Source organism: Chiloscyllium plagiosum, unplaced genomic scaffold (assembly GCF_037043375.1).
Source record: "Chiloscyllium plagiosum isolate Xiang-an unplaced genomic scaffold, Cpla_swu_hap1 HiC_scaffold_6, whole genome shotgun sequence".
NCBI classification, from domain to species: Eukaryota; Metazoa; Chordata; class Chondrichthyes; order Orectolobiformes; family Hemiscylliidae; genus Chiloscyllium; species Chiloscyllium plagiosum.
In genome coordinates this window covers 3158410-3184771 of record NW_028270144.1, presented here as the reverse complement: position 1 = coordinate 3184771, position 26362 = coordinate 3158410, and the positions used below count along the sequence as shown (strand labels likewise).

Sequence of the window (26362 nt, the reverse complement as noted above, 5' to 3'; positions counted from 1 at the left end):
CCAGAGTTTGGGTTGAATTTGGGGTAAGACTGTTTGTTCTAACCTTTGCATTACCGCTTCTGCTATGAGTCCAGAGATGGGTGAGCCCATGGGTGTGCCGTTGATTTGTTCATATATTTGGTTGTTGAATGTGAAGTGTGTTGTGAGGCACAGGTCCAGTAGTTTGAGTGTGCAGTCTTTGTTGATAGGTTCACCGTCCTATTGTCTGTTCTGTATGTCCAGCAGGTTGGTTATTGTTTCTCTGGCTAGGGTTTTGTCGATAGAGGTGAACAGTGCCGTTACATCGAATGAGACCATAGTTTCTACCTTGTCTGTGTGTATATTTCTGATGATGTCCAAGAATTCCTGTGTTGATTGTATAGATTTCTGGATCCGCTGATCAGGTGTTTCAGTTTCTGCTGTAGTTCTTTAGCCAGTTTGTGTGATGGTGTCCCTGGGGTAGTGATACTATGGGTCTGAGTGGGATGTCTGGTTTGTGCACTTTAGGTAGTCCATAGAATCTGGAGGTGTTGTTGCGTTCAGGTTTCATTCTCTGTTGGTCAAACCTGGTTATCTGTCCGTTTTTTTGTAGGTTCCTCAGTGTGTTGTTTATCCTATTGGTGAGCTGTGGGGTGGGGTCAAACTCCCTCTTTTGGTCGGTGTTGGTATCTGCAGGTAGTTGTTGTGCTTTTTGGATGTAGTCTGCTTTGTCCAGGATGACCGTCATTCTGTCTTTGTCTGCATTCATGAACACCAACTAGCCACGAAACGACACGACCAGCTATCCTTAGTAGCCACACACGCAGATGACAAGCAACATGAATTCGACTGGGACAACATTATTATAGGACAAGCCAAACAAAGAACAGCCAGGGAATTCCTAGAGGCATGGCACTCATCCACAGATTCAATCAACAAGCACATCGACCTGGACCCAATATACCGGCCACTGCAGCGGACAGCTGGAACCGGAAGCGGCAGAGAGAAACCACTATAAATGTCGAAGGAAACATCACAGAAGCGCTTCACAGGAGGCTCCCAAGCACTGAGGATGTCACCTAGACAGGGGACGAAACGTCTGCAACACAAATTCCCAGCTCGGCGAACAGAACCACAACAACGAGCATCCGAGCTACAAATCTTCTCATAAACTTTGATCATTTTGTTTTGGAGCTAAGTCAAAATATCAGGTAGCTCTTGTACTAACATTGTCCCCAGGTTTGACCTTTTGGTGATAGTTTATGTACACTGTTATTTGATAAAGACTAGCTGAGAGAGCTAGTTCAGTGTGGACCAAACCTTGGATCTGTGTGGTGTAGCTATTGTTTTACCTGTGTCATCAAGTGACCTTATAATGTAGCATACTGATGTGATATCATGTTAAACTTACTTTTTGCAGTGAATGGCTGGATGTTTCTTACTTGGTTCACCTATTAAAATCCAAAACTCCATTTCATCAAGGGGCAGCTTCCCTCTGTAAGCAAAAGGCAAAACAAAATGTCTGCAATATGTAATTGGAAATGGAATACTTTATTCTCTTGTCCATCTGCAATTAGATATGCAAGTGGACTGTCACCCAATTTAAGAACAATATGAAAATGGAAAGGGTACATCATAGGTTCATTTTCTGTTATTTATAGGATAATAATGATGCATTATTTCCATTAGTTACAGATATTTGAAATAACAAAAGAAATTAACTGTGGAAACAGTTGAAACAAAAATGATTAGAACATAGAATTCTCCACAAACTGTTGTCAAAGAAGAATCCATAAGAATGTAAAATAATTGCTTAAAAAAAATGAAGTAATTCAACCCTCTTCTATAACATCTTTCATATCACAGGTATCTACCCAATTAGCATAGTAATAGCAGAATCTCAAAATAATTTACATTTGTTGATTAGTACATAAACATTGTGAAAATGTAAGTTTAAGTGGGTACACTTGCATCTAATAGTATCCATCGGTTCCCTAATATTTCAAACTAGCAAAAGCAAGGACTACAAATGCTGGAGATCAGAGTCAAGATTAGAGTGGTGCTGGAAAAGCACAGCAGGTCAGGCATCTGACGAGCAGGAAAAATCGACACTTCAGGCAAAAGCCCTTCATCAGGAAGGGCTGACAATTCCTGATAAAGGGCTTTTGCCTGAAGCATCTATTTTCCTGCTCATCAGATGCTGCCTGACCTGCTGTGCTTTTCCAGCACCACTCTAATCTTAACTAATATTTCAAACTAGTATACTTTTTCTCTGTAATTTTAGAACAATTAAGATGACAGCCATTTTTAAAAAACCATATGTAATTAATTATTCACATGAAAAAGCAAATATTTGACTCTCTTAAAACTTCTGTAATGTTACATTTCTTTCAATTAGAATGAATCAGAATTCAAGTTTTCTTGCAATTAGTTTATCATTGAAATCCACACTGAGGCAACAGTATCATAAAGCTACCCAGAGAAGCATTGCAATTAAAGGTGTAGGCTTGCTCACTGAGCTGGTAGATTCATTTTCAGACATTTTGTTACCATACTAGTTAACGTCATCAGTGAGTGTCCAATGAAGCACTGGTGTTAGCGACCCACTTTCTATTTGTGTTTAGGTTTCCTTAGGTTGGTGATGTCATTTCCTGTGGTGATATTAGTTCCTATGGCGATGTTAGTTCGTGTTCTTTTTCTCGAGGGTGGTAAATGGGGACCAAATCAATGTGTTTGTTGAGAGTTCTGGTTGGAATGCCATGCTTCGAGGAATTATCGTGCATGTCCCTGTTTGGCTTGTCCTAGGATGGACATGTTGTCCCAGTCAAAGTGGCGTCCTTCCTCATCTATATTGTAAGGATACTAGTGAGAGTGGGTCATGTCTTTTTGTGGCTGGTTGATGTTCATGTATCCTGGTGGCTAATTTTCTGCCTGTTTGTCCAATGCAGTGTTTGTTACAGTTCTTGCAAGGTATTTTGTAAATGACATTAGTTTTGCTTGTTGTCTGTATGGGGTCTTTCAAGTTCATTACCTGCTGCTTTAGTGTGTTGGTGGGTTTGTGGGCTACCATGATGCCAAGGGGTCTGAGTAGTCTGGCAGTCATTTCGAGATGTCTTGGATGTAGAGGGGAGTGGATATGTTCTCTGGATGTGCTGACTCCTTGTTTGGGTTTGTTGCTGAGAAATTGGTGGACTGTGTTCGCAAGTTTTAAGAAGATTTGTAGCTCAGGTTGAGGTTCTGCATGTAGTTATGCTCGCTGAGCTGGAAGGTTCATTTTCAGCTGTTTCGTCACATACTAGGTAACATCTTCAGTGAGCCTCCGGATGATGCACTGCTTTCTATTTATATGTTTAGGTTTCTTTGGGTGCCCAAATCCAAAGAAACCCAACCATTTTAACAGAAAGCAGGAATCATCAGCAGTGCTTCATCTGGAGGCTTACTGAAGATGTTACCTAGTATGTGACAAAACATCTGAAAATGTACCTTGTAGCTCAGCGAGCATAACTACATCCAAGACTGTGTTCGTTGGGTACCTGTTCTTTTTGAATACACTGTATAGGTGATTTTCCTCTGCTCTTTGTAGTTCCTCTGTGCTGCAGTATGTGGTGGGTCATTGAAATAATGTTCTAATGCAGCTTTGTTTGTGGGTGTTGGGATGATTGCTGCTGTAGTTTAGTATTTGGTCCGTTTATGTTGTTTTCCTGTAGACGCTGGTTCCTATAGTCAGATTCTTTTGCAAGAACTGTTACAAACACTAAATTATACAAACAGGCAGAAAACTAGCCACAAAAAGACATGACCCCCTCTCACTAGTATCCTTACATAGAGATGAGGAAGGACACCACTTCGACTGGGACAACACATCCATCCTAGGATGGGCCAAACAGAGACACGCATGAAAATTCCTAGAAGCATGGCATTCTAACTCTCTCAACAAAGTGATTTGGATCCCATTTACCACCCCCTGAAAAAAAAGAACAAGAAGTGACATCACCAATCCAAGGAAACCTAAACACAAATAGAAAGCGGGCCATACCACCAGTGCTTCAAACGGAGGCTCACTGATGATGTTACCCAGTATGGTGATGAAACATCTGAAATAGAGAACCTCAACCTGAGCTGCAAGCCTTCTCAAAACTCGCTAACTTGTACACTCAATGATAAGGTCCTAGGGAGTGTTGCTGAACAAAGAGAACTTAGAGTGCAGGTTCATAGTTCCTTGAAAATAGAGTCGCAGGTAGATAGGATAGTGAAGTAGGTGTTTGGTATGCTTTCGTTTATTGATCGAGTATGAGTATGACCTCCCAATTCCTGTATGAGTACAGGAATTGGGAGGTCATGTTGAGGCTGTACAGGACATTGGTCAGGCCACTTTTGGAATATTGCATGCAATTCTGGTCTCCATCCTATCAGAAGGATGTTGTGAAATTTGAAATAGTTCAGAAAAGGATTACAAGGAATTTGCCAGGGTTGGAGGATTTGAGGTATAGGGAGAGGTTGAATGGGCTGGGGCTGTCTTCCCTGGAGCGGAGGTTGAGGGGTGACTTTTGAGGTTCATAAAATCATGAGGAGCATGGATAGGGTAAATAGATAAAATCTTTTCCCTGGAATGGGGTGAGTCCAGAACTAGAGGGCATGGTTTAGGATGAGAGGGGAAAGATTAAAGAGACCGAAGGAGCAACGTTTTCATGCAGAGGATGGTACGTATATGGAATAACCTGCCAGAGGATATGATGGAGGCTAGTACAATTACAACATTTAAAAGGCATCTGGATGGGTATGTGAATAGGAAAGGATTAAGTGGAATATGGACAGGGTGCTGACAAGTGGGACTAGATTGGGTTAATATATCTGGTCAGCATGGATGGATTCGACCGAAGGGTCTGTTTCTGTGCAGTACATCTCTATAACTATGACTGGGACAACACATCCATTCTAGGACAAGCCAAACAGAAAGACAAACAAGAATTCCTAGAAGAATTCCAACTGGACTAACAACAAACACATCGGCTTGGACCCTATTTACCAACTCCTGAGAAAAAGAACAAGAACTGACATCACCAACTCAAGGAAACCTAAACAAGTAGAAAGCAGGTCACTAACACCAGTGCTTCAGCAGAGACTCATTGATGATGTTACCACTTCCGCCCCCATCATGGCCGCTTCCACAGCCATTTCCGCCCCTCACAATTCCTCATGCACCACACGTGACATCACTTCCGCCCCTCACATCATCGCTGATGTCACACACTCAGTGACTTTCACCCCCCCATACTGCCGTGTTTACCACCACTTCTGCCCCCCACCGCCACTCATCTGCATTCTGCTAACATGCCCCCCACAGATCCCACTGTCACCATCCCCACCCCCCAGAACCCTGAGGGGAACACCACCCCTGCTCATGACTCCACCCCCATTCCCCCCACCACCACACCCACTTCAGTTACAGGCTCCGCCCCCCCACTCCCAGCTCCACACCCACACCAGATCCCAGCTCTACCGAGTTTCCACCATCCCTCCAGCCTCCCCCTCACTGAGGACGAACGATCAGTCCTCAGCAAAGGACTCACCGTCATCCCCTGCTGTCCACGCATCAATGAATTTAATACAAGCCGTGACGACGAACAGTTCTTCCACCACCGCCTCCGAGCAAACTTTCACAATCAGGATTCCCGCCCACCCTCCGAGGACCCCTTCGCCCACCTCCAACACACTGTATCCACCTGGACACCCCGTGATGGCCTATTACCTGCCCTCGACCTCTTCTTTTCCAACTGCCGCCGGGACATTAACCGCCTCAACCTGTCTACCCCCCCCTCCCCCACTCCAACCTCACCCTCACAGCACGCTGCCCTCCACTCCCTCTGCTCCAATCCCGACCTCGCCATCAAACCAGCAGATAAAAAGGGGGTGCAGTGGTAGTCTGGTGCACTGACCTCTACACCGCTGAAGCCAGCCGCCAACTCGAAGACACCACCTCTTACTGCCCCCTTGACCATGACCCCACCCCCCCCCATCACCAAACAATCTCCCAGACCATACAGAACCTCATCACGTCAGGAGATCTTCCACCCACAGCTTCCAACCTCATAGTCCGGGAACCCCGCACTGCCCGGTTCTACCTCCTTCCCAAGATCCACAAGCCTGACCACCCTGGCCGACCCATTGTCTCAGCCTGCTGCTGCCGCACCGAACTCATCTCTACCTACCTCGACACGGTCCTATCCCCCTAGTCCAGGAACTTCCCACATATGTTCGAGACACCACCCACGCCCTCCACCTCCTCCAAGACTTCCGTTTCCCCGGCCCCCAACGCCTCATCTTCACCATGGATATCCAGTCCCTCTACACCTCTATCCGCCATGACCAGGGCCTCCAAGCACTCAGTTTCTTCCTCTCCCGACGTCCCCAACAGTACCCTTCCACCAACACACACATTCATTTGGCTTAACCGGTCCTCACCCTTAATTTCTCCTTCGAATCCTCCCATTTCTCCAGACCAAAGGGGTAGCCATGGGCACCCGTATGGGCCCCAGCTATACCGGTCTTTGTTGGCTACGTAGAACAGTCCATCTTCTGTAATTACACCGGCACCACTTCCCACCTCTTCCCCCGCTACACTGATGACTGCATTGGCGCCACTTCGTGCTCCCGCGAGGAGGTTGAGCAATTCATCAACTTCACCAACACATTCCACCCTGACCTTAAATTTACCTGGACCATCTCTGACACCTCCCTCCCCTTCCTGGACCTCTCCATCTCCATTAATGATGACCGGCTTGACACCGACATTTTTTTTTTTACAAACCCACCGACTCCCACAGCTACCTGGATTACACCTCTTCCCACCCTACCTCCTGCAAAAATACTATCCCGTATTCCCAAATCCTCCGCCTCTGCCGTATTTGGTCCCAGGAGGACCAGTTCCACCACAGAACACACCAAATGGCCTCCTTCTTTAGAGACCGCAATTTCCCTTCCCATGTGGTTAAAGATGCCCTCCAACGCATCTTGTCCACATCCCGCACCTCCGCCCTCAGACTCTACCCCTCCAACCATAACAAGGACAGAACCCCCCTGGTGCTCACCTTTCACCCTACCAAACTTCGCATAAACCAAATCATCACCGACATTTCCGTCACCTCCAAATGGACCCCACCACCAGAGATATTTTCCTCCCCACCCCTTTCTGCCTTCTGCAAAGACCGTTCCCTCCGTGACTACCTGGTCAGGTCCACGCACCCCCCAACAGCCCACCCTCCCCTCCTGGCACCTTCCCCTGCCACCACAGCAATTGCAAAACCTGCGCCCATACCTCCTCCCTCACCTCCATCCAAGGCCCTAAAGGAGCCTTCCACATCCAAAGTTTTACCTGCACATCCCACCAATATCATTTATTATATCCGTTGCTCCCAATGCGGTCTCCTCTACATTGGGGAGACTGGACGCCTCCTAGCAGAGCGCTTTAGGGAACATGTCTGGGACACCCGCACCAATCAACCACACCGCCCTGTGGCCCAACATTTCAACTCCCCTTCTTGCTCAGCCGAGGACATGGAGGTCCTGGGCCTCCTTTGTAGCCGCTCCCTCACCACGCGACTCCTGGAGGAAGAACGCCTCATCTTCCGCCTCGGAACACGTCAACCCCAGGGCATCAATGTGGACTTCACCAGTTTCCTCATTTCCCCTTCCCCCACCTCACCCCAGTTCCAAACTTCCAGCTCAGCACTGTCCCCATGACTTGTCCTACCTGCCTATCTTCTTTTCCACCTATCCACTCCACCCTCCTCTCTGACCTAGCACCTCCATCCACACCCCCACTCACCTATTGTACTCTATGCTTTCTCCCCACCCCCACCCTCCTCTCATTTATCTCTCCACCCTTCAGGCAGTCTGCCTGTATTCCTGATGAAGGGCTTTTGCTAGAAACGTCGATTTTCCTGCTCCTTGGATGCTGCCTGAACCGCTGTGCTTTTCCAGCTCCTTGGATGCTGCCTGAACTGCTGTGCTTTTCCAGCACCACAAATCCAGAATCTGGTTTCCAGCATCTGCAGTCATTGTTTTTACCACCTTGATGATGTTACCTAGTATGGTGGCAAAACATCTGAAAACAAACCTTACAGCTCAGCAGGCAAACCCACATCCAGAACATCAACCTGAGCAAAAAAGTCTTTGCAAAACTCGTATTGCAATTATAGAATTATGCATACTCACCGAAATGCTTTGGATGCCTTTAAAGGTGTAGCCTCAAATCCAATAGGACAGAAGTAATGATTTTGGCAATGATAGATGAAAGCCATTGACTCATCCTTCAGTCCTTGCGTTAACTTCATTAAAGCCCCTTCAGCTGGAATATAACCATAAATAAACATCCAACTATATTACAAGATCCTATATTCACCCTGCAGTAAGTTAAGCTGTTATCATTATGTTCCAGTAGATTATCACAAATTAAATTTGTCATGGCCATAGTATAGAAAATAAAATTATGATTATCAGGTTAACTGGAGTGGTGGAAAAGCCTCTTGTTTTGCCAAGTAGGTTTTGGGAAGTCGAGGCAAAAATAAACAAAACCTTTTGGAGTTCCCACTCCTGACCCAAAAACAAATTACTTCTGGCAGTGCAATCATGTTTGCCAAGAACAATATAGCTTTGTGTGCAATATTCCCAACATTGTCATTGGTCACACACAGTTAGGCAAGACAGTAAAGGTGCCTATGAAATTGTACCCAGCAGAATACAGTCTAACATTGAGGAAAAGAGAAGAGAAAGAAAATGTAGATAGTATATACACAGCTCCCTATGTATCAGGAGACGATAGCACTAAATTGCAACTCCTGACAGTTCAACTCTGAATGATAGCTAGCAGTAAAAGCAGAATACGGTTAATTTACTCGTATGGGGTGCTGGAACATAGAAAGTTATGCAACAGCAAAATGTCATGGATGCTAGAAATGCAAAATAAAAACAAGATGCTGATAATATTTGGCAGGTCTGGCAGAATCTGTGGAATTAGAAATACATCATCGCTTGATAGTACAGAACTGAAATGTTGCCTAAAAAAGTTAAGTTGAATATTTTCATCTTGCACTCATAAGGATCAGGATGCTAGAAACAGACTTGGGGAAAGAAAAAGGACAAATTTCTACAGCATGAAGAAGGAGTGCTGATTGGTCAGGCTATCAGTTCATAGAATCAGAGTCTCTACAGCGTGGAAGCAGGCCATTAGATGAATAGAGTCTGCACCAATCCTGAGGAGCAACCCACACAGACACCCACCCCCAACCCTATCCCCACCCCTGTAACTCTGCATTCCCCATGGCTAATCCACCAGCACAGCACATCCCTGGACACGGTGGGCAATTTAGCACAGCCAAAATACCCAACCTGGAGATCTTCAAACTGAGAGAGGAAACCCATGCAGACACTGGGAGAATGTGCAAACCCCACAGACTGTTGCCCGAGGCTGGATTGAAACCCGGTTCCCTGGCACTGCAAGGCAGCAGTTGGCTGATCACTGAGCCACCTTACATGGCAACGCAGTAGAACAGTCAACCTCTATTGTAGTCTACCTGCTTGGTCTGAGAACAAGGCCATGAAGATGCAGAGATTGATCAGCAAGTTACTGATCTCTCTGACACTTTCTTCTTCACCCCTAGCAATGAAAAGAGTGCAGTGTAGGTTCAAAATTCCTTTGGCCCACATGAAGCACGGCTGTGCGTGATAATATGTGTAGCTTATAGCATACACACATTCACCCACTGCAAACCCAATAAGTAATCTTAAATTAGTTTTTGGTGTAATTCTTAGCTTTCCCCAATTATTTATTAAATGTTGTTCAATACCAGATCCATCCAGTTGCACTGTCGATCGATTTTGCAGCTTTCTCATTGGGTGACAAAAACCATGAAAATTGCCATTCTGCTGTACTCCCTTGGCAACACCACGAATAAATCGGTATACTGTCTGGTCTAAGATTGACCAGAAACTTTCCAGCATTTCAATGTCAAGGATGGCCCAATCAGCAGCACCACCACCACCTCTCGGTCCCAAGGTTGTCATGGCTCACACTTTCATCTTTCACTGCATTCAGCTCTTCAACAAAGAACTTTGCCCTCTTGTTCTCTCTTTGTGAACCTACATCATGCTCATACTATGCCTAACCTCAGACAAATGATATTAAAGGTGCAAACTGTTTCTTTTGTGAAATCAATATCCTTTGCGATGAAAAGTAGATTTTTTTTGATAGAAGCTATATCATAGACATTGCATCACATCAGCACATTGACTTTTTATAATGCAGGCAAGTCCATGCAATTGTTAATAGATTAATGCATAATGCACTTCAAGTACCAGTTTCTCCAGCTGTTCTATTTTTCCCATGTGGTTTGTATAGAACATACGAACAGCCTCTCATGTGAAAATGCTCATTCAGCTGTCTGAACCATCTGTGAAAAGCAGCAAAAAAAGAAATATTTTAATATCAATACAAACAAATTAAATAATTTAGTATTGATCCAAGGAATTCTAGATGAATGGTAACATTTATCTGGAACAGGCCAGGTGGATCGCAATAATCCTTCTCATCCTGCACATTTGCTACAGAATTGATTCCATCACTGCAGATCAAAACTTTTGTTAGGAGAGTTTAGTGCACTTTTTCTTAAATTACAACCACTCTGCCAAAGTATTTATTAAGTTAGGAAATTCCTTGGAATGATTAAATATATTTGCATTCACACTATTGTTGCAGCTCTGAGAAACATCTTAAATTAACAACTGAATAAAATTATTTTATATACCAAAAGCAAACATTGACATGAGCACAGTAAGCTCACTATCAAAAATGAAATGAATGAGTTCTGGTATTTTGAAGATGTTGGGAGAGAGGCGACATTTAATTTTTTTTTAAACTATAAGTTAACTTCAATGTTCAATCACCCAATTAATTGATGTCACCTGTGAACATATTACAAAACAAAGCCTTTTGAACCCATGTCCTCAACACATCCTCTTGTCCCCCCACAATCTTCTTTTACAATAAATGGCTGCTGAGCCACAGCAGCTGATGTTTTATAACCTTATCCAACAGTAATCGATGCTATGTTCCCAAAGGGTTCATGTTAATATATTTAAGAGGGAAATCAGGAGGGCAAAACGTGGACATGAGATAGCTTTGGCAAATAGAATTAAAGGAGAATCCAAAGGGTTTTTACAAAATATATTAAGGACAAAAGGGTAACTAGGGAGAGAATAGGGCCCCTCAAAGATCAGCAAGGCGGCCTTTGTGTGGAGCCACAGAAAATGGAGAAGATACTAAATGAATATTTTGCATCAGTATTTACTGTGGAAAAGGATATGGAAGATATAGACTGTACAGAAATAGATGGTGACATCTTGCAAAATGTCCAGACTACAGAGGAGGAAGTGCTGAATGTCTTGAAAACGGTTAAAGGTGGATAAATCCCCAGGACCTGATAAGGTGTACCAGAGAACTCTGTGGAAAGCTAGAGAAGTGATTGCTGGGTCTCTTGCTGAGATATTTATATCATGGATAGTCACAGGTGAGGTGCCGGAAGACTGGAGGTTGCCAAACGTGGTGCCACTGTTTAAGAAGGATAATAAAGGCAAGCCAGGGAACTATAGACCAGTGAGCCTGACCTCAGTGGTGGGCAAGTTGTTGGAGGGAATCCTGAGGGACAGGATGGACATGTATTTGGAAAGGCAAGGACTGATTAGGGATAGTCAACATGGCTTTGTGTGTGGGAAATCATGTCTCACAAACTTGAGTTTTTTGAAGAAGTAACAAAGAAGATTGATGAGGCCAGAGCAGTAGATGTGATCTATATGGACTTCAGTAAGACGCTCGACAAGGTTCTCCATGGGAGACTGGTTAGCAAGGTTAGATCTCACAGAATACAGGGAGAACTAGCCATTTGGATACAGAACTGGCTCAAAGGTAGAAGACAGAGGGTGGTGGTGGAGGGTTATTTTTCAGACTGGAAGCCTGTGACCAGTGGAGTGCCACAAGGATCAGTGCTGGGCCCTCTACTTTTCGTCCTTTACATAAATGATTTGGATGTGAGCATAAGAGGTACAGTCAGTAAGTTTGCAGATGACACCAAAATTGGAGGTGTAGTGGACAGCGAAGAGGGTTACCTCAGATTACAACAGGATCTGCACCAGATGGGCCAATGGGCTGAGAAGTGGCAGATGGAGTTTAATTCAGATAAATGCGAGGTGCTGCATTTTGGGAAGGCAAATCTTAGCAGGACTTATACACCGAATGGTAAGTTCTTGGGTAGCGTTGCTGAACAAAGAGACCTTGGAGTGCAGGTTCATAGCTCCTTGAAAGTGGAGTCGCAGGTAGATAGGATAGTGAAGGTGGTGTTTGGTATGGTTTCCTTTATTGGTCAGAGTATTGAGTGCAGGAGTTAGGAGGTCATGTTACAGCTGTACAGGACCTTTGTTAGGCCACTGTTGGAATATTGCGTGCAATTCTGGTCTCCTTCCTATCGGAAAGACGTTGTGAAACTTGAAAGGGTTCAGAAACGATTTACAAGGATGTTGCCAGGGTTGGAGGATCTGAGCTACAGGGAGAGGCTGAACAGGCTGGGGTTGTTTTCCCAGGAGCGTCGGAGGCTGAGGGTTGACCTTATAAAGGTTTACAAAATTATGAGGGGCATGGATAGGGTAAATAGACAAAGTCTTTTCCCTGGGGTCGGGAAGTCCAGAACTAGCGGGCATAGGTTTAGGGTGAGAGGGGAAAGATATAAAAGAGACCTAAGGGGCAACTTTTCACAGAGGGTGGTACGTGTATGGAATGAGCTGCCAGAGGATGTGGTGGAAGTTGGTACAATTGCAACATTTAAGAGACATTTGGATGGGTATATGAACAAGAAAGGTTTGGAGGGATATGGGCCGGGTGCTGGCAGTTGGGACTAGATTGGGTTCGGATATCTGGTCGGCATGGACGGGTTGGACCGAAGGGTTTGTTTCCATGCTGTACATCTCTATGACTCTATGTTGGATACTACATTAAGCTCCATCAATTTGTCGATGTAATATTGGCTTGTGTGGGAATAAGGCAGAACGTCTTAAGATCTCAGGAACGGTAAACTTGTATGCACTGGTCTCTTCATAGTTTGCTAGACAGCCTTTCTAAAACTAATGTGACTTATAACTAGTAGCTCATGTAATAAACTCCATCTTGTTCAAACAAAGCTGCTTCTTTAAATTCAATTGTGGTTAGTTGTCTATCACAAAAACCATTCGGCCCTTTGAACCAAAGACAAGATGATTGGTGGGAGTTTTCTTCTACCCACAAATACGCAAACTCTCTCGGGAGACAGGCAGCTGCCACCACCCTTCTTGTGTAATGAGGTATGTCAATTAATAATCAGATAACAAAAACTTCTCTGGGAAATAATTAGTTATACAACTAAATGAATTCTATTTTAATTTTGAAAACACATGCCAAGAAACTGATAGAGCGAATTGCCATACCAATTAAATAGGGATGAGGGGAGAGCTAGCTGAATACTTGTTGAATAAGTTGAATACTTGGACTTAGAAAAACGACCAACATTCTCAATGAGTGTTGCTGAACAAAGATCTTGGGGTGCAGGTTCATAGCGCCTGGAAATGGAGTTGCAGGAAGATAGGATAGTGAAGGTAGCATTTGGAATGCTTTCCTTTACTGGCCAGGGCATCAAGTGTAGGAGTTGGGAGGTCATGTTGTGGCTGTACAGGACATTGTTAAGGCAACGTTTGGAATAGCATATGCAATTCTGGTCTCCCTCCTATCGGATGGATATTGTGAAACTTGAAATAGTTCAGAAAAATTTACAAGGTTGGAAGGTTTGAGCTATTGGGGAGGCTGAGAGGTGACCTTCTAGAGGTTTATAAAATCATGAGGGGCATGGATAGGGTAAATAGACAAGGTCTTTTCCCTGGGGTGGGGGAGTCCAGAACTAGAGGGCATAGGTTTAAGGTGAGGGGGATAGATTTAAAAAAGGGACCTAAGGGCCAACATTTTCACGCAGAAGGTGGTGCGTGTATGGAAAGAGTTGCCGGGGAGTTGGGTGGAGGCTGGTACAATTACAACATTTAAAAAGGCATCTGGATGGGTATATGAATAGGAAGGGTTGAGAAGGATGTGGGCCAAGTGCTGGCAAATGGGATTGGTTTAATTTATGATATCTGGTTGGCATGAACGGGTTGGACCATGCTTTTCGTCTCAATAACTTTAAGTCAAAATTTAAAAATATTGCCTACAGCAAAATCACATTAGATATAAAATTCTCACAGTATCATTGTTTTAAATTAGTGACCTTATTATAGTCACAGTCTATGCTGTGAAGTGATTTCAGTTGAGAAAGAATCATCCAACATTACAGCACAGGAGGTATATGACCCATGATGACAGGTGCACTTCAATTGAACATAATAACTTCCTAACATTGCTAGTGATCTTCTCTCACAGAGAGACAAGTATCCGGTTTCTTATCATTGTTCAGCAACTCTGGTGGAAATACCAGTTTGCACACGTCAGGCAGAACTATTTTACTCCTTCAGTTACTTAAATTTCTACAAAGGTTCACATAGCAATAATGCCTAAGTGGGTCAGTGCCTGGGGACATCTGAAGCTTCGCAGCAAGAAGGATAATTGGGAAGAAAAACAAAAATAAATCACAACTTGATCATCATTCTAAAACTAAACTATATACTTTGTCTCTTTTACACACAAAAGTATATACATTTATATTTTAAATTTATGGCTGTTAGGATCCAAATAAACTATAATCATAACTTTGCCGTTGAATTTCATGTCCCTCATCTCTTTAATTATTTTCCAGCATTGTTATTCTTAACCATCAAGAAATCAGACAGCCAACATCAGACAGTTTTAGCTGCTGCTTCAATTTATTTGACAAGCTTGAAAGACATGAATTCACCAACAGTTTATCCCCATCCTCGAAAAAAGCGTTTTGTGTAGTTTACATCTACTACAAAAATGTTACAACACTTTAAAAATTTTTACACTTAAAGAAATATGAAATATAAAGGTTAGGAGAACAATAAGATGGAATGGTGGCTCGGTGGTTAGCACTGCTGCCTCACAGCACCAGAGACCTGGGTTCGATTCCAGCCTCTGGCCACTGTCTATGAGGTGTTTGCACATTCTCTCCTTGTCTGCATGGGTTTCCTCTGGGTGCTCTGTTTTCCTCCCACAGTCCAAAGATGTGCAGGTTAGGTGAATTGGGTATGCTAAAGTGTCCGAAGTGTTCAGGGATGCGTAGGTTAGGTGCATTAGTTAGGGGTAACTGTAGAATAATAGAGTAGGGGAATGGGTCTGGGTGGGTTAATCTTTGGAGGATTGGTGTGGACTTGTTGGGCCAAATGGCCTATTTCCACACTGTGGGGATTCTCTGAATTGAAGCATCAATATTTAATGGCCTAAGTCCCAATGCAATATTCACTTGAGGTTTTAGACTTATCAGTTAAGAACAAATGTCTCATATTTCCTATTGTTGAAAAAAGGTAATGACCATCCTTTCAAGTTGACATATGTGAATAATGAACAAATAGCCATCAGGATGGAAAAACTGAGAAAATACATTGGAATAATGTATAATACGAGTAGTGTAAACATCCGTAAACTTGACTTGCTCTTAAAATTATAAATTAAAATTAACACATTTTGTGAATGTGCTATAAAATATTATAAAGTATGATAGCTTGCTCACCTTTCAAGAAGCAAAATTACTTTGCTAGCAGGAAATGTCATAAAGAACAGAACGGTGGTATGGCTGATGGCAGGGAGTGCAGACAGTACTGAAGTCATAATGACAAAAATGTGTGTGTGCATCATCGAGTAAATTGTAATTTTTTTTCCCTACAATTCTAATTAATTAAAGCTTTGATTCACTTACAATGACTTACCTCATTAGTGTTGCATTTCCTGTAAAGGGCCCGAATCTGATATCTTCAAAAGGTTGCTGGAAACCCAAGATATGCAATGCTTCCTCCTGGGTAATTGGTGGAAGACTGTGGAAAACATCACAGTACAACTTTATATTATCACAAACAGCGACATCTTGCCCAAAAGATCACAATTGTCTATCTTTTTAGAACATGGTGTTTTTAAATCTAAGCAAAGCAGATTTTATTTCTACTTAAATAGCAATACAAATTAAGAATGTTGTTGGATTTAGCTTGTGCTATTCTCATAAGAGGATCATTAGGATGAATCCTGTTAATCTACCCTTTGAAAATGTATGCCTCTCTGGTTAATTTTTACTTTCAACTTATATATTCCAATGTGACAAATTGTGATTTTATTAAAATCTATTTAAAAGATCACATACAACACTGGCTATTTTACTATATTTTCCTCACTTCCTTGGCTATTGTATTGCAACTATTTACACATTTTTTTGTTTCTCTCACTATTACTTCCTTTTATCAAAAGGAATAAATTACCCCCACCTTCTACTTAATCCCAGGCTATTTTTCCTTCCACGCCCTTTTTCCTGAATTGTTCCTCCCTTTAAACTGATGACAATCACCTCTTCTGCACCATTGCTTCTTTTGGCTACTTTTAATGTCTCACTTGTCACAATGCATTTTCGACATTCAATATCAAATGTAAATTTCCCCTTACTGTGGATTAATTGAAGTTGCTGCCTTTGGATTCCACAACATATTTTATTGCCTAGCCACTATTCACTCCCCTAGCTACTGTTTTAAGCTGAGTCAGACTGTTCACAGTCTTTGTGTGGTCAAAATGTGCTTCAAACCACATTTTTGCTCCATCACCAAGACTATGAAGACATTTCCATAATATCACTCACTCCATCCTACTTTTGATCAGTTGCTGCTGCTGAAACGATTCATCCATATCTGTGTTTACTCTAGCACTGACTATTCCAATGCTCTCCTGGTCTGTCTCTATATCTCTACCCTGTATAAAGGTGCACATTCAAACTGTTGTTGCCTGAACCTTAGCTCTCAACAAGATTTGTGACCCATCGCCCCACACTTGTTCATCTATACTAGTTCCTAGCCCAACAATGACTTCATTTTAAAATGCCTCCTTGGCCTGCAAACACTTCACAGACAGTGGCCTCCAGTCTGACAAACAAATGAGATCTCAATGTTCCTCCATTCTGGCCTATACCTCTGAAGTTCATTCCTTAAACCAGGCTGCCCTCCTTTTCAGATGCTCTTTGAAACCTACATCATGTCTAAGCATCTGTCATGATAGTTTCTTGTTTAACACAGTGATATGACCATCATTAAGCAGCTCAAGACATTCTGCTATTTAAAGACACTATATAAACGTGCTTGTCATTGTTAATCTATAGCATTCATCAGTTCTGATGAAATACTACTGTTCCTAAATGTTATCACTACTTTCCCTCCACAGATGCTATCTGATCCAATGAATATTTCCAATATTTCATTTATGGAATCAGATTTTCAACATCTATAGATGTATTAGAGTCAGAGACATGCAGCTTGGAAATAGATCTTTGGTCCAACTTGTCCATGCCAACCAACAATCCTAAACTGATTTCATCCCATTTGCCAGCAATTGGCCATACCCCTCTAAATCCTTCTTATTCATGTACTCATCCAGACATTTTAAATGTTGTAATTGTACCTGATTTTTCAGAAATCTTACAGTTCACAAATAGTAGCTCTGAACTTATGTCTCATTATTACATGATACAGCTCCCCATTGTACCAATCACTTGGTGCAAGTTCCACTTTCTATAATGTACCAGATAAAAAGAACATTAAAAAGGTCTTAGTATTCATTGTACCACAGAAGAAAATATTATTCTAGTACAAGAAATGCTGTGTGTCAATATTCTCTGAAAATGCCAGTCACTGAAAGCTATATATAAAACAAGCAGAACAAAATCAAGTGTTGATACTGATACTCTGCATATGAAAAAAAAGAGTAGCGATACCTTCCTGTTCCACATGTACTAAATAAATAATTCCAGCATGAAACTAAAGAGGAAATTCCACATGAAGTCTTATACTGTGGACGACTGATGCAATACCTGAAACAGGAAAGAGTAAAATTATGGATCAATCCATCCTTTTCCATTTCTATTAACACTATCCTGGAGGCTTTAATTTTAGATGATGTAATGGGGGAAATTATGTTAATGTTGTGTTCAAATACAAGTGCAAGGATGCGTTCGGAATAGAGATATATACGAACAAATGTTTCTCACCTGGGCAAGGTTAACGATCAACAGTTTGTGATAAAGTCATGTGGGTTAGAAGGGGAGGAAAACAAGTCAAAGTAGTTTCTTGCACCCTCATATTTCATGAAGTATTGCTTGCATAGCATACCAACAAACTGTACCCATCAACTCAGTTTTTCTGACTCGAATCCTTTTTCCTTTACCCCACCATTGGCAACGTGTCTTCAGAGACCACAGTATTAGCGAGATAAAACATCTTTCTCGTCATCCTACACCATGCTCGCTTCCTTAAATACCACATTTTTGATCAGGCCAAATCATACCTGCTCTTATTAAAAATTGGCCTTTTCCAGTTTAGAGCTTAGATTTCAGGCCCATCCTGGTCCTTTTTCATAAGGATATCGAATCTAACAGTGTTATCATTGCTGTCTGCAAAATGGTCCCCCACTGATAATTCAACCACTTGTCTGGCTTCAATACTTAAAATCAAGTCAAGGACTGCTCCCACTCTTGTAGAGCCTTTAGATTATGGCTTAAAAGCTTTTCTGGATGAATTTTAAAACTTCTGCTTCCACTAAACCTTTCACAGTATAACTACCTCAGTTAATGTGGAGGAAGTTAAAGTTGCTTAATCTAACCACCCTATTACTTTTAGACTTCTGAAAATTGCCTACATATCTGCTCTTCTATTTCTCCTGGACTGTTAGGGGGCCTCCAGTACATTCCCAGCAACATGATTACTCCTTTTTGTCTTTTTTTTATATAAAGTTCTACCCACAAGGCTTCATTTCAGTTTTGAGATTACTGCTGTAATTAATTTCCTGTTCAATATGATAACACCCCTCCTCTTTTACCTCATTTCCAGTCTCACCTGAAGACCCTATATCCTGGAATATTGAGCTTCTAATCCTGCCACACACTCACCCATGTTTCAGAGACAGCAATTACATCATATCCCCCCATTTTACTTTGTGCCCTCAACTCATCTGACTTGTTCATTAGACTTCGTGCATTAAAATAGATATCAACCACCCATGCCAAACTCCCTTGTGCTTTACTGGCCTATAATTTCTATGTCTTTTGAATCCTTTCCTGAATCTTTAAATTTTGGCTGTTTGTTTTCTCCTGCCAAGTTGATAAGGTTAAGACCAGCTGGAGATACAGTAAACAGAAAAATGCAATTAGTTTTCCCAAATCTGAACCAACAAAAAACCCTAAACAGAACAGGAATATTCAATTGAACACACTAATCTATTATTATTACAAACATTTCAGAGGAAATGCTATTATAATGAAAAGAAGAAAATACAACATATTTCCTTTAACTGATGCCCACGGGATACGCAGACCTATTACAATTATCACTATATACTGAAAAAGGAAAGAAACGCCATCCATTTGAAGTTTATAACTTTTATATATTGCCTTCAAATTTGTGAAATGGCCCAAGACTACAAGGATTTTAGATAAATATATCTGATGTGTATTTGTGTCATATATATATCACACATGCAGAGAAAGTGGGGACTGCAGATGCTGGCGATCAGAATAAAAGAGTGTGGTGCTGGAAAAGCACAGGTCAGGCAGCAGAGGAGCCGGAGAGTCGACAGTTCAAGCACAAGCTCTTCATCAGGAATGAGGAGGTGGGCCAAGAAGGCTGAGGGATAAATGGGAGGGAGGTGGGCTGGGGGGGGAGTGGGGGGGGGGGGGGAGGTAGCTGGGAATATGATAGGTAGACAAAGATGGGGGTGAGGATGATTGGTCGGAGGGGAGGATGGAGTGGATAGATTGGAAAGTAGATAGGCAGGACAATTCAAGAGGGCGGTGTCTCCACAATGTCGAGGAGACCACATCAAGATCAATGGACACAGCAGATGACACACATCAAGTACAGATAAATCTCTGTTGGATGTGGAAGGATCATTTGAGGCCTTGGACGAAGGGGAGGGGGAGGTGGCATAGGTTTTGCACTTGTGGTAGCAGGGGAAGGTGTTGAGAGTTCAGGTGGGTTGGCGTGGTGATGGTGTCGGGAGGGGTGGGGATGTGTGGCGTGGACCTAAAAAGGGAGTCGTGGAGGGTATGGTCTCTGTGGAATGCAGATAGAGTGGGGAGGGGAATATATCCCTGATGGTGGGGTCAGTTTGTAGGTGACAAAAATGATGGAGGATGATGTATTGTACCCAGACGTTGGTGGGTTGGAAGGTAAGGACTGGGGTTGGAGGGAGGGGTGGAGTTCGAGGGTGGAGGTGCAGGAAGTGGAGGAGATGCACTGTAGGGCGTCATCAACCATGTGGGAGGGGAGTCTTTGCAATCTTTGAAGGAGGCCACCATCTGGGAGGTTCAAATGGTGGAATTGGTGGATGCGGAGGAGGAACTGGGAATAAGAGATAGCATTTTTACAGAAGGCAGTGTGGGAGGAGTCCAGGTAGCTGTGGGAGTCAGTGGGTTTGAAGTAGATGTCAGTGTTGAGACGGTTGCTGGAAACAAAAGTAGAGAGGTCCAGGAAGGGGAGGGAGGTGTCCGAGATGGTCCAGGTGAATTTGAGGTCAGGGTGGAATGTGTTTATGAAGTTGATGAACTGTTCAACCTCCTCTTGGGAGCATGAAGTGGCACGATACAGTCATCGATGTAGCAGAGGAAAAGGTGGGGAATGGTGGCGGTGTAACTACAGAAGGTGGACTGTTTCACATAACCGATAAAAAGACAAGCATGGCTGTGGCCCATGCAGGTACTCATGGCTACCCATTTGGTCTGGGGAAAGTGGGAGGATTCGAAGGAGAAATCATCGAGGATGAGGACCAGTTCAGCCAATTGAATGAGTACTCGACTGGACCACCCCCTCATTCCTGAGGAAGAGCTTATCCTGCTCCTCAGACACTCCCTGACCGGCTGTGCTTTTCCAGCACCACAATCTTCATTATATAGACACACACACATACACATATGCAGTGCCCAGTTACTACTCAAATTATGGTTACTGAAGATTCAGTAAAACACATTTCTGGTAAAAGTGATATAATACTGACCATCTCCTAAGATCTAAAACTTTGCGTTGTTTCATTTCTTCCAGAACTGTATACAGAGAGGAATCATTGTATTTTTTGTTATGGTTTTCCAATGGTTTCATCTTTTTTGCAGCTTGTTTCTTTAAGCTACCTGCAAAGACAAAAAGTTAAATCTTGCTTTAGGATTAATGGAACAGGGATTGCCATGGAATTAAGATTGCATGAGGCTATGTGGGTAGAATCAGAAAAAGTATGTTCAGAGCAAAAGGGTAACCAGGGAAGAGTGGGCCTATTAGGGACCAAGTGGCAGTATGTGTGCAGAGCTGGACAATGTAGCGGAGGTTTTACATCTGTATTACATCTGTATTCATCAGAGAAGGACAAGTAGGTGTTAAAATCAGGAAAGGTACTGTGATATACTTGAACAAATTAACTTTGAGAAGGGAGAGGGACTGGCAGCTTTGGGAGTGGATAGATCCCAAAACCCAAATGAGATGTAGCTCAGGCTCATTTGGGCTCTGACATTAATTTTTAAATCCTCTCTAGGTACAGGAGATTCCAGGACACTAAAAACAACCAATGTTAGTGATAAACCAGGAAGCTACAGGCCAGCGTGTCTAATGTCAGTGGTGGCGAAAATATTGGAAAAAACTGAGGGAGCTGATTAATTTCAGCATGGTGGGGCAATGATTAATCAAGGATAGCATTGTTTCGTTAGGGGGAGATCATGTCAGTTTTGTCAGGTAGCGACTAGGTGTGTGGATGAGGGTAGTGCCCTAGTGGCTAGTGTAGTGCATGTAATCATCATCGACTTCAGGGAGGCTTTTGACAAGGTATGATGAGATCCAGGGCAATTCAACACTGGATTCAAAATTGACTTGGTGGCAGGAAGTATGTTTTAATGGTTGAAAGCCTGTGTCCAATGGACAAACCATACAGGTTCTGGTGCTGGGGTCCCTTGCTGGTTCTAATTTACATTATTGATCTAGACGTGAAGGTCGAAGGTATGATCAGTTAATTTGTAGATGGTACAAAAATTGGTAATTTTGGAAAACCTTAAACTACAGGATGATAGGGAGAACAGTGACAAATGGAATTCAATCCTGAAAAATAGAAGATCATGCATTTTGGGAGGACTAACAAGGTAAGGGAATAAACGAACAGTAAGGCAGCTGGAAGTACACAGGATTGAGAGGGACTTTAGTGTGTATGTCTATAGATCCCTAAAGACAGGGCAGGAAGATAGGCGGTTAAGGCATATGGGATACTTTAGTCCAGGCATTGAATACAACAGCAAGGAGATGATATAAAATGTCACTTAGGCTACAGGTGAAATAGTATGTGTTGCAGCATTTCTGCTGTGGAAAGAGACTTTATAGGCTGGAGTGGCTTTCCTTCGAGGATGAAAGAATGAGGGGTAGAACCTGATTGAGGTATATAAAGTTATGAGGAGTGAATAACCAGGGGGCTGGAGGTTTAGAAGGAATCTAAAGAAAAATATTTTCACGCAGAGAGTGGCAGATATCTCGAACTCACTGATGGAAAGGAGAAACCTCAAAAACATTTTAGTAGCATGTAGATGAATACTTGATATGCCTTAGCACACAAGGTTACAGGCCAAGTGCTGGAAAATGGGATTACAGTAGCTTGGTGTTTAATAACTAGCACAGACACATGGCCTCTATTGTGCTGTGAAACTATTAATCAATGACTCTTAATAAACACATAGGAGAATAAAAAAAAAGAGCAAACCAATCAGATAGTAAATTTTAAACATGTAATCTTATCTTACAAAGTGGCCTTTTCGAATAATTAAGCATATGAAAGTACAATCTAGGAGCAGAAATAGGTCATTCAGTCCCTTGGCCCTGTTCCACCACTGAAGAAAATACTGGCTGATCTGTTGGTGTTTCAAATTCCACATTCCCCTAAAAACTCCAGTAACCTTGGACTCCCTTGCCAAACAAGAATCTAATTAGTACACTGTAAAAATATTCAGTTACTCCCGCAGAGAGATAGTTCAAAGTTGCACAAACCTCAGATGGGAATAAAATCCACTCAACCGTTTTAAAATTCAGTTCGCCTTTTTAGGCCAGTGTCCCCTAGTTCTGGATTCACTCAAGAAGAAAAAAAAATCCTCTTCACATCTATCTTGTTGAGACCATTCAGGATACTACATATTTCAATTGTCACCCCACACTCTAACCTCCAATGGAAACATGGCCAGTCTGTTGAGTTTTAAGACAGTCCAGATATCAATCTTAGAACCACCTCTGAACCGCCCCCATCACATTTACATCATTCCTTAAATAAAGAAATACACATGCAATTAAATACATGGGTCATGGGCCATGGTTGGTATTAGCTTTAGGAATTTAGACCTTGTGCATCTGTACTCTGCAATATGATCACAACTAAATGCTTACACACTAATATTTTCAATTGGTGTTCAAATTCCCTGTTAGGTTTGTTTGCAGGTTCCAGGAACCATCCATTTGTACTGTATATCCTCTGCAAGCCAATGTAGGAGACAATCACTTTCTACCCCTCTCCACTACAATAACCCCACAAAAAGTAGTCTCCAGCGTCCTGTGTTCTCTTCAATCTCCCATGTCTACTAATCCTTTCAACGATGCTACTCTTCACTTGATCCTACTTCAATCCCCAGGTCTGTATGTCCAGCCTTGGCCTTCAATTACTGTGGCTGTCCAACTTAGACAGGCTCAATCAGGCTTTTAAAGATCTTTCACAGTCAACATTTAAAAACAAAAGACAAGAATATACATAAGGATTTCTTGTAAGTTTGTTGACTTGGTCAGGCTTCACACTTTGCACAAAAACTTAATGTAAAGATACACAGTTTTCTTTGAAAAGGAGCCAGTTTGTGCTCACTGGAGCTCGGAGGAAGTAGTTTACCCCACCAGGCTCACATATATAGTACAGCTTGTGAACACACCATCTCCTGTGTATGGCCAAGAAGATTGCCCCTTGCAAACCTAATTCTAGTGGGTTGGTATTAATAAGTGTACATGGCATCCTAACATGACTTGCCTGAACACTTGCAAGAGTTCAATAATCACAACTCTAATCTGCTATTGGAAAACTGATTTTTAAAATTTGTTTTGCACCCTAATTGAATTCTGCGACTTGCCCTTCTAAAAGGGCAATTCTGTACCTTAGCGCAGTTTCACTTTTCACAGTTGCTGCCAGATCTGAGTTTTTATTTATTTATTGTTCAGTTAATCTCATGTTAACAATCTGGCCTTTTGACATGAAGGTTGAGGTTTACTGAAATTTCAGTAATAGCAATTAGAGGGGAGTAGAGCTGAGTGAAATCAAGTCTTTTGTATTAGTATTCCTCTCCCTAATGAAGTATTGTGAAATAGTCCTCAACCATTTTAAACATCTATTCAATTATTGATGTTGACTGCTTTAATTCTAAAAAGTGAAATGTAATCTGAGAACTTACATTTCCTGTGTATCTGCACAATAACAGTTTAATTACTTAAATTAGTACAAGATCATTATGGGGGATGGGAAAAGATAGAAAAACAGCTTTAATTTATTTATAATGTCAAAAGGATGCCTATGCACTCAAGTGACTTGGTAAAAAATGAGCACATGGTGGATTGAGTAAAGGGATATTATTGAAATGCATTCATAACAAAAGGTAACACTTTCTTATGTGCTATTTAGAAATTAAACACAGTGAGAGCAGGACCAATTTCATGTCACTGTCTAGTACTTGACTTTTCAAATATATATATATAAAAAAAAAAAGAGATCACAATTTGGTCAAAAATGTAATCATGATCTGAAAAAGAAGGTAACAATCTTAAGTTAACAAAGTTGGCAATTACAGTCAGGTGGACAAATTCAAACAAAATCTCTCAATTAGTGTAAAAAGTAAGCATAAAACAAAGATTCTTTACATGGAAAATATGATAGTATGACTGATTGATATCAACATAAAAGTCAAAGAATATTATAAGAATGAAGGCAGATATTCTTCAAATAAAGATTTAAAGAAATATTTCCAGATTAGAAATAGCTGCATTGCAACATTTTATCTTTAGTTAAGAATTAAATTAACAATAAATTAGTAATTTACTGTTGGTGGGGTTTTCTCACCTGCTCTACTTTTCATTGTTTTTGTTATTATAGTAAAATCTGATGTATCTATCTCCCAAGCAAGCGGCTGTTTCACATGGCTGACAGGCATAGCACCCAACTTTGCATTACCTCTATGGGTTACATCCGGAGCATCAACGTCAATGTCAACATAACTGGAATGATGTGCTGGACAATCAGTTGAAGAAGTTCCATCTCTTACTGGAGTAGGATCACCCGAAGTACATGGTGTATTGGCAATAATGCTTGCCTTACTCAGCAAGCCATAATCCGAGCAGACATTGTAAAACACTTCCCGCGCCCTAACCACGGGAAACATCCACGGGCCATGTCCTGTTGCACTGGAATTTCGGCTGAAAGAGGGAGTACCATAACAGGAGAAAAGATTTGAATTAGACGTTCCTGGTGAATCACCAGCAGCAAGCTCATCAATTACATTGATACTTTTTATTTTTCCAGTGGGCTTTGGTGGCTGATGTTCCACAGAGTTGGGCATTGAATGATGCTTTTAGGTATCTTGTCTTTGGTAGACTGAAGTGGCCTTCCTCAAGTAATTGTAATCGACTCAGTATTTGTTTTAACAACTCATGCATTTCATTCCAAGTTATTCATGCTTCCACAGCAATTGAATCCAAAAGAAAATAGAATGGATAAGAAATAGTTTAGAATACAATAAATGCAAAATCAATATACAATACATATATCAATAGCACAAATTCTATAGAAACATTGTAAAAAAGTATTCATTAAAATGAACATATCATTCTAATATCTCATGACTATGAACCTAACTGCATCCTGTTCAAATCAATAAAGTGACAGCATTATTGATTGACTTTGGTTAATTTCAGGCAAAAATTGCCCAAACTCGTAAATTTTACAATGAACCTATTCTTTAGAAATGGAGCAATTATTTACTCCCATTTGAATCTGCTGGAAAGTTTGGAAGTTAATCAATCACTCTTCAGAAACGTCAGACACTTGTTTGAAAATTGTCTGGTTAAAATCAAAAAATAGTTCTCAGCCAGGATGATCAATGTG

General features: G+C 41.8%; 1 protein-coding gene across 8 annotated transcripts in view; it reads right to left on the bottom strand.

The window, feature by feature from the left end:
* LOC148149700 (basic immunoglobulin-like variable motif-containing protein) overlaps positions 1 to 26362 on the bottom strand; it is a 35926-nt gene that overhangs the window by 7233 nt on the left and 2331 nt on the right. For 5 of the 8 annotated variants that reach the window (XM_087987860.1, XM_087987852.1, XM_087987853.1 and 2 more), the window contains exons 2-8: positions 25322 to 25934; positions 21212 to 21341; positions 17940 to 18035; positions 15904 to 16008; positions 10312 to 10406; positions 8173 to 8305; positions 1370 to 1480 (exon numbers count right to left, since the gene is read on the bottom strand). In XM_087987860.1, the coding sequence (XP_087843986.1) occupies positions 1370 to 1480; positions 8173 to 8305; positions 10312 to 10406; positions 15904 to 16008; positions 17940 to 18035; positions 21212 to 21341; positions 25322 to 25817 (1166 nt within the window). In that variant the 5' untranslated portion in view covers positions 25818 to 25934. The remainder of the gene's footprint in view (positions 1 to 1369; positions 1481 to 8172; positions 8306 to 10311; positions 10407 to 15903; positions 16009 to 17939; positions 18036 to 21211; positions 21342 to 25321; positions 25935 to 26362) is intronic. The other 3 variants (XM_087987856.1, XM_087987859.1, XM_087987858.1) reach the window with 3 other exon arrangements.